Source organism: Tribolium castaneum, chromosome 3 (genome assembly GCF_031307605.1).
Source record: "Tribolium castaneum strain GA2 chromosome 3, icTriCast1.1, whole genome shotgun sequence".
NCBI classification, from domain to species: domain Eukaryota; kingdom Metazoa; phylum Arthropoda; class Insecta; order Coleoptera; family Tenebrionidae; genus Tribolium; species Tribolium castaneum.
In genome coordinates, this window is record NC_087396.1 from 8,604,670 (window position 1) to 8,618,165 (window position 13,496).

Below are 13,496 nucleotides of genomic sequence, written 5' to 3' on the forward strand. Positions count from 1 at the left end.
TTTTTTGTGTGCTATCGAGTAAGATAAAAAAAAATAACTAAATCAAATAATTTACCATAGCAACTACTTGTAAAATAAAGGTATACTATCTCTACCCGTCTCTATGGACTAAGCAACATCATTGTTAATACCTTATAAGAGAACGATTTTTTTAACACGTTAAGAAATATTTCAAACTTGCTCTACAAACCACATATCATTAGAAAGCTTGTGAATTCGGACATCCAAAAATGCAGCACCCTGTAGTCTTGCAACAAGATTGACTAAAGTAATAAAACATATGCAACAATGCAGCTTAGGATAGAAGATAATCAGTCTGTAGTAAAATTAGAGATTAGAGTTTTGTGCAGTACCAGCGTATATATAACCCTAATTTGCATTTTACTGTAGGCCGAGCTGCAGGCTAATCATCTGACCCCAACAGCATTATTCAATGATTTATTATTTTAGTCAATCTTCTCTAATTCACTTCGAAGACTATACATCAGCTCAAAACGGTGCCAACAAAAATGTAATCAGAGGAAATTATGAAGAAATTCCAAGAAATCTTGAGAAAATCTGGTGTTCAAAAGGACTAGGCACACTTCTTATGGGAATTTAAGGACCACTCAAATTGGAAATTTTTTATATCAATCGATGCATCTCAAAAAGCTGATCAAATCATATCATTGCGCCAAACGTGTAGCTTGATTAGGAAAGCCAGAAATCGCGATTGAATTTAAATTATTCCTATTGTTGGAGATATTAACTTCTGTCCGCTTAAATCCCTATTTCCATAAAAGTGTCTGTTCCCTATACCTAACCCCCAATCTAGTAATTGTAGTAATACCGCAGTCTTGTAAATCTCGAAGATTTACAAGCTCTTTGTACTCACCGAAAAGCCGCCCCAATGCTTTTCTTATGGGACAAATCTTCACTTTGATTGCAATTTCCCGCGTTCCTAATTAAGCCACACGTTTGGCGCAATGATATGATTTGTTCAGTTTTTTGTGACGCATCGATTGATATAAAAATTACTCAATTTGAGTGGTCCTTAAATTCCCATAAGAAGTGTGCCTAGTCCTTTGCACCGCAAATATTTTCTATGGCGTTTATTACAAGCTACAAGTATGGTAAATAAAATAAAACAAAGTTTGTTAATATTCTCACCTGAGGATGACAATGACCACTTTGTGGTTAAAACGCGTAGTGTTTCAAATAAAGGTTTGGTGTGTCGGGCATTTTTAAACATTGTTTTATTTATTTTCCACGCCAAGAAAATCTAACAAGAAGTACAAGTATGTTGTTGCCCCCCACCCCATGAAAGCACCTGAACTCTAAAAATTTGAATTGAAATCTATTTTTTCCAAGTTACAATCAATTGTTTTAAAAATATTGAGGCTATAGTTTATTTTGTTAGCCTTATGGTTAAGGTAGCCCAACCACCGTGTACCTACGATTAGCCTAGAAGCTTTCATAACTAAAACTCGACGCGATAGAACAGATTAAAATGCTTTTAATACATTAAAAGTATAATTAAGCAAAAGAATACTTGATATTCATTTTAATATTAAAGTCAGTATTTTCTTCGAAACATGTTTTTCCTGCACAACAAATGATGACGCTTCTAACTTTCAACAGGTTTTGCAAACCACAAGCAACAATCAGTCAGCCTTAATGATGTCTTGTGCCAAGCGATTGCGAAAGAATATAATTGGAAGAATATGAAATCCGACATTCAAACACGTTTCGTACGGTTTACGAGAATTAGAACATCTCCATCAATCCAAATTCCGCAAATTCTCAAACCGACACTTCCTGCGTTTTTATGCATCTTTGGAGCTTTACCATTCCGGATTTGTTGCAGATGATACGACAATAACCGTCACAAATCTGGAGAGGATGCTATGAATGTTAAAAAGTATTTCGCGTTGTTAGAGAAGCGTGACTCGAGAAAAGTATATCTCATAATTATGATGTTGATATTTGTTATGAATAACTGTTGTAAAAGTTTTAATAATTACTCAGTCATCGGAAAAATTTTCGCACTAGGTGCGGCTGCTGTTTCAAAAATAACCTGTTTGAATTCCCCACGGATTGTCTAAAGTACAGGCCGTAAATACGCCCATTAAACAATTATTTCTCTCGTTAGTCTGGTGCATTCTTCTCTTGCAACGGTCGTTCTGTATAAATGAATTTTCTCTAAAGAAATAACTGAATTAAATGAATCCTAATTGCGATTCGTTATTACGTATCGTAAAGTCTAGCGCATAATGTATGCTAAGGCATTGTACACGACTTACCGTGAATATCGTCCACGCATATTCGTAGGTCTTCTCTGAATGCGGGCAAATGGGGGTGACATTGGCAGGTGCATGGGTCGCTATATGATGGGGCTGAAGCCGTACCGCTGCTCAAACCCACGCAAGTTTCGGGAGTGCATGATTTCACATCTACACCAACAGAATAATTAGTGTTTTCTAGAGCTTGAAAGTATTTCTCGAAATACATGTGTAATTAACTAATTATACATATAATTGTTCGCAATGGTTTATAGCCATTGCAACTTGCTACATATTTTTTTGAAGGAAAAAACTTCTCTTATGAAAATTATTTTATTGTCCGAAGAAAAGGCCTATTTCAATTTTAAAATTTTGCAGTTAAGGGTATGAAAATTATGGAAATTCTTAATTCTTTCTTGCACCATAACTGCGTAACAATGTGATCAAATTGTATAAAATCTAGCACAGTTACTTAGGAGAACATACCTATACTTTTTAATCGGGTAATTACGAAAACCGAATATATTTTCGGATTAATTTCTGTTTGCTTTTTTTCGTGTCACATTTTTTGTGTTTTACGGTTCAACTCTAGTCACAGTACCTATTTTAGCAAAGCCACAATTTTAAAGCATAATTTTCAGTAAAAATAAATTATTTACATAAAACACGGGTTTATATTTTTGTTTGTCGCGCCAATGTGCAGAAAGCCATGAGTGAAGACAAATCCCGGTCATTGATGACGTCACTTTCAATGTTCATGACGCTACCGGGATTAGACTGGATACCGATGTCGGGAGTTTAGACTCAGCCTTAAAAGTATTAATTTTGAGGAAACGATATCCTCTGCAACAAAAATGCTTCTTCACTCAAATCGCTATCGATAGCTGTCAGACACGTGTAAATTTAAACATTGGACAATTTAAGGTTCTATAAATTAATAACTACTTAACCCTGTACCTTATTAAAACTATAAACTAAACTATAGAAATGACAGCGTCGTATTTTACCGAATTACTAACTAACTTACTAACTTGTAGAAAAAATACGACATTGGCATTTCAATCGTATGGTTTTTGCCACAAACTGTCACTATGCTTTTAGCGCGTAATGTTTTTTAATTTTTAAACCCATCTGAAAACTTGTCCTTTAAAGACACAATAATTTTTGGATAAGTCTAAACCCATGTCTTTATTTGGACAATTTTTTTAAATTTGAGTTAATTTTGAGATAAGTAAGGGCATTGGCAATATCAAAACAACTTGTGTCAAATCTTAGTGCTAAAAATGCTAGTGAAAACCATTTTTCTACAGCTGTGGTTTAACTCAAGTTATCGTCTAGCGAGCATTTAGTCCATATTTTGCATTGGCGTTTCTATAGAACTCTTTGTAATGCACTGACATGGACTTTTTTTAAACTGAAGGTAGGATTGATACTATAACAGTTATTTATTTACCGAGTGGATTTATAACATCGGGTGATAACAAAAAGTTTATCATCCACGAAGTGAAATAAATGAATCGATTTACACGAAAAGGTCAATACAACATTTTATTCTTTGAATTAGACTCAACAAGGCTTAAAAATTCTTTAAATTTGTTAAAAATAATCTGACGTTTCGTACTGAGAAATACCAAGCAGTTGTTAGAACTTTCTTACACAGGAGAAAAACCGTAAATTATGACAGTGTTGAAGAATAAATACCTTTATGTGGGTTACGAATGTGATGTTTAACGAAATAAACTTTTCACCATATAATATAAAAGATCAAAAACCCTAGTTATACGCATTGATATGAATTTTTTAATTCTTGTTATTAATTCAACCCTTTATTAATGAAGCCATTGCTTTCTGTTAAAAGATAACACTTTAAAGCGATACTTTGTGTTACAAATTTAATAAAGTTTGAAGTAAGTACACTCTGTTCAAAGATGGTTGTGCATCAAGTCACCTATGAAATTTAGAGGTCATGTGCCGCTTAATATAAATTGTAAATGCCGTCAAAGCAACAGACCCGTCAAAATAATGCAATAGGCATTGAATCAAAAAATAAACACAACAAGAAAAATCACGTGAACATAAAACACAAAGCAAGACAAACCTATGCAGGTAAAATAACTTTCTCGAAAATTGCAAAAAATGAGTAAAAAGCTAATTTAAAGATCTGAGAAAGATGACAGTACTCACAAATGTAATATAAAGTCATTTGGCCCATAGTCTACCAATGAACATTTCTGAACTGATTGTATAAATTTCTATAGCAGGTATTGACTTGCGCAATATAATATGCCTAAATAAGGCATGCCTAGCTTTAGTCATATTGTAGTACGTAAATAAAGCACTACTAAGACTAAAACTAATACATCTAAAACAAATTTGATTATAATAATATAAATATAAATAAATATAAAATATAAATATAAATAATAATAAATAAAATATTTATTTTGATTTGTATTGGTCATTTAAAAGGGTAAGCATTTCTTTATTATTATTTTCAAAAAATGATTGCCAAAATTTTAACGTTATTTCTGAAGAACTGGAAATAGGTATACATAAAACCATAAAGCAATGCGTTTGAGGAGAAGTTGATTAAAACTCCAATAATAATTATTATTAAGTATTAAGGGCCGGTTTAAAGAAAGCGAAATTAAAATTTTACTCAAAATTAAACTAATTCGAATTAAGTTGACATTTAACATGCATTGACAAATGTCAAGTTAATCACGATTAAAATTTAATTGCAATTAAAATGTTCTGTAAACCGGTTCTTAACGCCGGTTTACAGAAAGCGAAATTAAGATTTAATTCAAAATTAAACTAATTCGAATTAAGTTGCCATTTAAAATGTATTGACAAATATCAAGTTAATCGTGATTAAAATACAGGGTGTCTCAAAATTGACGCCCGTGCTTTTAGGGTTTGCTTCAGAAGACTAAAAAAAATTGAAATTCGAAAGTTAAGAGTGGAAAATTGTCTGATTGTCCTTCCTTGTCGAGTTATTGATACGTAACTAAAATTTAAAATTTAAACATTAAATATTATTAAAAGCGAATTGACCAAATTTGTTGTCATAAAATACGCTACAATGCGATTTAGAAACTTTTCCGCATATGCCCTAGCCTCTGTAGCGGCATTGCCATCATAAACACCTCTAACTCATAACCGAGCTTTTAACAATCGACAAAATCTCGAATGTAATAATGTAGTGATATCGTATCATTTTAAACATACAAAACCGAAGGAAATTAATAATATTCCCCACTAGACAGAGTGATCCAAAGAATTTTAACATCGCTAACATTAACTTATTAATTATGTTGCACAAACAATTGGAAGGACAGCATAAAGCTTATAATTACCTTTTTCTCAATAACTCGAAAACTAAAGACAATTGGAATTTTTTTTACTCTTAACTTTCGATTTGTATTAACCCCCTGCGTCAAATTCCTAACGCACGGGCGTCAATTTTGAGACACCTGTATAACTGCAATTAAAATGTTCTGTAAACATTTGTCTTTGCATTGCAAATGGCAACTATCTTGGAATTAGTTTAATTCTGAATTAACTCTTAATTTCGCTTTCTGTAAACCGGCCCTTATTGTATAAACAAGTAAATGTTAGGATCAGACAAAATTCATAACTGACATAGATTTGTGAAAATTCTTTAGTGTAATACCTCATAACTTTATGTTTTCAAATGAAATATTCTATTTTTTTACTGATTTGTGGAGAGTTAAGAGCCGGTTTACAGAAAATTTGTCAATGCATTTTAAATGGCAACTTAATTCGAATTAGTTAATTTCGCTTTCTGTAATTCGGCCCTTAATTTTGCATCTTGCATCTTACATTGATATTTGTCGAAAGTATGGTCGATTCTTTGGAATAGTGTCTTATTCGTTTTGAAAGTTCGGACTTTGTTTTGAATACGCGAAAAATCAGTTGATTTAGATTATATAACATTCTCTCTTTACGAGTATGTAGGATGTAGGTATGGGTATGCTTATTGTATGCTATTATGCTATTTAGCCATTTTTTGTTAGAAACATTTATACATGAATTTTTTAAATTTCTCATGTGTAACTAAAGATTTTATTGTAGGTTTGTTTATTAGTGAGTTCTAGTTTTGTACTCGTATACCCTAAAGAAAAGATCTAGTATTTGTCCAACTTTTAGTAAATACGATTTCATAATATGTAAAATTCAATCAACACATATCATAGCTTTTTATTTAAAATAACAAAGTTGATCACGAGTTCCAATATAACTAGAAGTGTCGTCATCCAGAAAATACTTTCATCAAGCAGTACCTTACAAATTGTAGGTAGTTTTGTATTATCATTCATTTATACGAGGCAACGATTTTTTCTCTTCTGCGCCACGTTGGGTGCCAATTTATAACAAGGTTGTAAAGAATATTCAGAAAACAGCTTGTTTTCTTTTATTTAATTCAAATCGAATTGTTAGGTTTTTTTTTTGTTAAATTGTTTTCCTTACATGTCAAAAAACTATTTAAATTTTCCCTCTCGACCCTTCTAAAATTTAAATTTTATATAATTTCTATGAACTATGGAGTTTTCTTCAATTTTCTTTGTTTTTAATAATCTGTTACAAATGTTTTCTTACTATCAGCTCTTGTAATTATTTTTTTTTGTGTTAAATTGATAGAAAGAAGTTTATTTATAGTTTTTGTTTCAATCACTTGTAGAAAAAATATAGTGTACAACTCTAGATGTAATACCTTCTGGGGTGAAGACATCCCCTTTGTTCTGCCTGGTGATCCTTAGGCTAACATCCGTCATTCCTCCCATCGCGTATGCCAGGCATGGTAGCATCAAGAACAACAAACCAGCTACCTCCATAAGTGATCCGTTCTCACAAACATTGTATCTGAAACCGAGACAGAACCCTAATTACTTAATTTTGTTACGATTTTTACTAAATAACAAGTCATTAGTTGGTACAGAGATTTGGGTGATTAATGGAAGTTGAAAGAGGTTGAAGTGAAACAAATCTGACAAGATAATAAGTTTGGAGAAACAGTTCCCATGAAACTGATCTGACTATCAAAAATTGTAACGTTACAATTATTCATCACTGAGATGAGAAACGTCTTACGTAAGTTCAGGAAAAGTTTTCCAAATTGATAATAATTATACAAGTCGTGACGAAATCAGATATGACGATGTAATGTCAAGAATTCTGAATTACAATAGCAAAAGTGTTGCTGCTCAAACTTCATAATCAAATTTTTCCGCAATATGTGTGTAAAGAAAAATTTAATTAACAACTGAATGAACATCGGACCGAATCCAGGTAATCCGGTGCACCTGAATTCTCAGTTTATTACGAATGAATTAATTGTTTCTGATGGAGACATAAAACTGACATTAGCATTAGCACACTATAAATTTTACTGTGCTTTTATTAAGATCTTGCGTTGGTCACAGTTTTATTATTCATGATTTTTTTCACTCTATTTAGGGAGAAAGCAAATCGGATTCTACTGTAACCTGCTTATTTAAGTGATTTTGAAATTCTCAACTAGGTGGGCTCTCAAGCAAGAAATATGATGATAGAATAATAAATTGTAAACAAACTTGAAATATTTATCAATTATTGAAAAGTACCTGGGATGTGTGAACAGTTGGACAATTTGTTTGCTTGTCAAGATGAAGATATTTATTATTTACATGCAAATGTGGTGTCAAGTCATTTGATAAGTTTGCTACCGCTGTTGGTAATTTTTTATTACTAGTAATTGCTCTTCGAACATTGTAATAAACTTGGATGGATCTTTTCTTCCTATATGTGGAAGAGTAAACAACTTTTCCTCTTTTTTTGCCTAAAAGAATCTCCTAATTGACATTATATACCCATATTGTGAAAGTACGAATACAACAATATTAGAGAAATTTATTGCAAAAAATGCGACGGTGATAGCACTTTTTCAGAACTTCAATGGAGAAAATTTTTATTTCAATTGAAAGCCGCTAGTTTTTCTCATTCATGCGATGCGTCTAGTTGAATCTTCGTTTACTATTAGCTGTTTCAAAGCTATAAAAACGCCAACGTCGCATTTTACCAAATTCTTTTTTTAAATAAGATTTTTAAATTAAATTAGATTTCTCATTGAAAGTACAAATTACATTAGCTGTTTTTTTTTTGAAGTGCATGAATTATTTATAACAGCTTTTGAGAGAAAATGCGACGTTGGCGTTTTTATAGTTTTGAAACAGCTCATATTGACTTTCAACAAATAAAACTAGAGAAAAAAAGAAAGTCGCCGAAAGATTAAAGAAAGATTTTAAAACTTTTTCAGTGGTCTTTAATTTAATACCTACCTACAATATCCAAAAAAGTAATTATCGCATGTTCTGCTTTACATTTTATTGAAAAAGGTGCCCAAAATTATGAATAAAATAATTGATAAAAATGAACTTGTCCGATTTATCAATGTTGTTAAATAAAATTAACACATTTCATTTTGAAAATATGTGTCACCTTATAAGATGTACTTTTTAAATAGGAAAAGATAACACTACTTTTATTCCAGTTTGTTGGGTTATTTTCGTTTTAATATTGCTGCAGTTTTTCAAAATAACTGAGTTCCTTGATGCTAAAATGTTTAAAAATGTAAAAATATTGTAATCTTTGCTCTTTGTAGACAACATTACAGTTTATGAAAAACGCAGTGATCGACTAACTTCGGTGATTTTTTGAATACTTACATTTTAATGAAAGTTTACAGATTTATAAAAATCAGTAATATCACAAAATGACTTGAATGCTTTGGTAAGTTGGTGTAAACAGAATGAACTAGATTTAAATATTCAGAAATGTCGATCCATTGTTTCAGTCGAAAAGTATCTCCTACCCGCCCTAACTATGTCTTAGATCCCACTGCATTAGAAATAATTGATTCTATTAAAGATCTGGGTGTACTTTTAGACAGCAAGCTCAATTTTTTATATCATATTGATCATATAGTATCCAAGAGCAGTGTTCGGCAAAATGTAATCTAGTTAATAATTAATAATTATAATTAACCGGTAATTTGTAATTCGATTACTTTGTAACAGATTACTTAAGTATTGCTTGTGAGTAACTAATTACAGATTAATCTGATCACAGAGTAATTCTAATTACAATATGCCTAACCTGATTATTTTATTCAATTACATTTTTTTATTGAATATATTTTTTATTTTGCACCCCCGTAGAGGTCGAATTTCTAAAACGTCCAAAACATGCGTTTTTTGTTTTTAACCGAATCCTCAAAGACCAATTTTTATAAATATACGCAATTTAAAAAAATTACTAATTTTTATACAATTTTTAACCTCTGTTTAACTACCCTCCCTTCAGGGTCTAATTTTTAAAAACCTACACACGTGTTTCTTAATTCTTCAGCAAAGATCTCATTAACAATTTTATGGTATATGTATATTTGACGGATTTTCTGGAATTCAAACTTAAATACCCCATTTAACGTCTTAAGGGGATGATTCTCTAAAAAAAATCTGTTATAATGAAATTAATTACAAATTAATCGATTACTTTTTAATTGAATTAATATGTAATTTGTTACAGCTAATAAAAAAGTAATTGCAATTACAATGTAACTAAATACAAAGTAATCAGATTACATTGTAATTAGATTAATCTGTAATTGAATTATTAATTTAATTACATTTTATTCTGATTACGCTCAACTCTGTCTAAGAGTAGAAAATTGTTAGGATGTATTAAAAGATGGACCTCTGACTCTCAAAATATCAGACGTAAATAAATTTTGTACTATGCTTTGGTTCGATCAAATCTTGAATACAGCTGTATAGTGTGGTCACCTTCGTATGGTACCCATATGAATTGTAATGAAGAAATACAAAATAGTTTCTTCAAATATGTTAGTTTCAAATTACATAATTTAAATATTATTCTTAGTATTGACATTGTGCTTCTTAACTTATCTGTAATGTGCTTACATAATCGTTGTAGTCTCCATAGACTGTTTTTTTTATATGTTATTTAATGGATTCATAAAAGTGCCTGATATTTTGAGTAAAGTTAAATTCAATTTTCAATTCTTCCCAGGGTAGCCACCAGAAGACATAGACTTTTCTTTGTTTATATAAATAAGCATAATTATTCCTAGAACTCTCCCTTATTAAACAGCTTATTTTTGGATTCGAATAAATATGCTAAACATTTATGTTTTTCTGGTGTCTCACTGAATGTTTTTAAATATATGTTACTAGAAATGTGTGATGTTTTCTGTACTTATTTGTTATTTACTGTAAAATGCCTCCCCTTGGCGTCTAAATAAATTATTATTATTAGTTCTAAAAACTCAAAACACCATCGCTGGCTTAATTAAGCGATTTTTTTTTATTTAATTACGCTATTTCGTTAAATAAATGCGCTTCTAGATCAAAAAAAGTGACAATAATGGGAACATGTCAATATCAAGCAAATGCTTTTGTTTTGAACGCAGTTGTAATTTTTTTGTCCGGTTTAGTTAAGTTTCACCAAAAAACTGTGTCTTCAAAAACGTGTTTAGACGGTTAATAAACCATCTGTTGTTGTTTTTGGACTAAATAAATGTAATAACTAATAACAATATTGCTCAACAATGTGTAAATCATCGAAACTTTTAAGCGTAGAAAAATTACATTTGTTGTATTAATTCGATGATTTTTTGATTAATTTATAACCTTCTAAGGAAAGTGTAAAAATTTATTGTTATATATAATTTTATTTTTTATGAAATTTCTAAAAAAAATAATAAAATCTTTGACTCAATTTAATGATTTTCGGTTTTACTTAGCGAATTTATAGTTCTATTTGGCTTATCAGGGGTACCTATCTAAACCTCAAAGGATAGGTCTAGTTTTACAACATACTGAACCACTTTGTAATTTATTATATTAACTACATCCGTTACCGTCTCATTTGAATCAATTTTAATAATTAATTAAGCAGCCGCAATTAGTTTATTACCTATTGATTTATTATAATGACTTAAAGCCCAATAGTTTTTAATTTAAATCTCAGCTATTTGAATTTCTAAATTTTTCTGCACAACAATGTTAGCTTTATTGATCTGAATGTTTCAACTTTCGACATCTGCCTATAAAATAAAGCAATAATAAATTTCCGTGCTAATTAATCAAAGTGGGTCTCCATTGAGTGCTTTCCTCTTTGGGCATTGTTCACTTCCTTCGTCTCGAATCAAAAATTTTAACGTGTGACACGTTCACAGGAAAACTTCAAACACTTTCGTTTGCATTGAATGCAATTTGAACAATGGCGATGCGACGTAACATGGGTAAAATGTTAGAGGCCTCACGTTTGTTTGGCACACGTTCCGGCAGATGGCAAATATAGGAATGTTTGTATAAAAAAACATATGTTCAATATTTCATGGTACTTTTAACGGTCTGCTATAACACGATTTACGAGTTGCGGATTAATGATCTTGGCCAGATCGGCCTATGGGACGATATCTTCACGCCATATGGTAGCAAACGCGAAAAACGAACACTCGGATAAGCAATTATTGCTAAAATATTGTTTAAAATACCGTATAGGCTTTGTTGGGCTGGACATTTTCACAGGTCAGTGCTCTATGAGATTTTGAAAACTCAATAAATTTGATCGAGAATGATAAGATTTTACCATTTTTTGATTCAAAAGTGTCGAACAAATTCTCTAATGGTGATTAAATGAAGTCAGATTTTTTTTAAACAACTTAATTTTTATATATATTTTTTATTGTTTTTTCTTACCAACGGTACCTATTGTTGCTCTTTGGTTTCCTATGATGTTGAGTTTAATTTATTGTCGAAATTGCAATATTTTTAATGTTTTGTACGTCATAACTTCATGAGACATTAATTGATGATTGTTAATGTTCCAGAAGGTGTCGTTTACGTTAAAAAATATATTCTGAAGAGACATAAAGGCTTAAACAATTTTTTGTTATATGAACTTTTAGTTCAGTTTATCACCACCCGAGGAATTGTTCGGTACTTTTAATCACCCTTAAGATAATAGTCGGACGTTATTTATACAAATACGCCATTATTTAGCAAAATTTTGTCAAGAATTACACCAAAAAATCACCAAATGCGAACGAAAATTATGCAATGCTTGTGAGTTCCTCTATAGTCGTTAAATTCGAGCTGGATACACCATTTTTTCAACGATCCAATAGGTCATAATAAATCCTCAAAGCAATTTAATATGTAATTAAATGTCATGTGGTTACACTTCTACCGGGTGCTTAAAAACCGGCGCACCAACTCTATGGTGTATATAGTAGAGAATTACCTACACATAAAGGTAAAAATAGTAAAAAAAAATGTTTGTATTAAAGTCATTGATAAATAAGACAAATAAGACAGAGTGATAGAGCCGATAATTGTGCCATTTTTTGGTGCAATAGGCAAACGATTCGTATTTATTGACGATAATGCCGGCCCTCATCGCGCCAGAATTGTGAATGAGCGCATAGAACACCATGGCATTACACGAATGGAGTGGCCACCCTGTTCGCCTGACATGAACTGCATTGAACATGTTTGGGCCGAAATGTCTAGGTGTTTAAACCAGCTCCAGCAGCCTCCTGAAACGTTACAAGAACTGGCTAATGGATTGCAAGAAATTTGGAGAGCGATACCTCAAGATTTTATTAATAATTTAATAATGAGTCTCTCCAATCGAGTAAGAGCTCTGCTAAGAGCCAGGGGTGGACCTACACGGTACTAGGTTTATGTAGGAACGGTGTAAAATTTGACTTTGAGAACTTTTAAGTTTAGTTAGGTTTTATTCATTTTTTGTTTTACTTCTAGTTCTGATTTTTCACGGGCAATTTTTTTTCAGTTTTTAATTATGTGTGTGAATGAGTATTAATTTATTTACTGTGGCTGTTTTTTGTTATTTAATATACAATGAATTACCAAAATTTAGAATTTGTCTCAATATCCACTTCAATTGTTGAGCAGTGTATATAATATATAACAAGAAATTGAGACATGACAAATCTTATCATTTTTAGCAGGTACCAGACCCTTCGGTCCCATTGTAAATCTTTCTGCGGATTTGTCATCTACTATAAATCATCGCCCCAGAAATTTTGTGCTTCCAATGAATTAGAATTGTGGCGATATCAAGCTTATTTTTAATAATAAAAAAAAAATTAAAAATACCAAGCTGTTTGAAATAAAAATCTCT

General features: G+C 31.1%; 1 protein-coding gene across 1 annotated transcript in view; it reads right to left on the reverse strand.

Annotated features, from left to right (window-relative positions):
- Positions 1-13,496, reverse strand: part of sha (shavenoid) — a 72,093-nt gene that overhangs the window by 49,299 nt on the left and 9,298 nt on the right. Inside the window, exons 2-3 of the mRNA XM_961646.4 lie at positions 7,000-7,148; positions 2,283-2,432 (exon numbers count right to left, since the gene is read on the reverse strand). Coding sequence (XP_966739.2) covers positions 2,283-2,432; positions 7,000-7,120 — 271 coding nt within the window. The 5' untranslated portion in view covers positions 7,121-7,148. The remainder of the gene's footprint in view (positions 1-2,282; positions 2,433-6,999; positions 7,149-13,496) is intronic.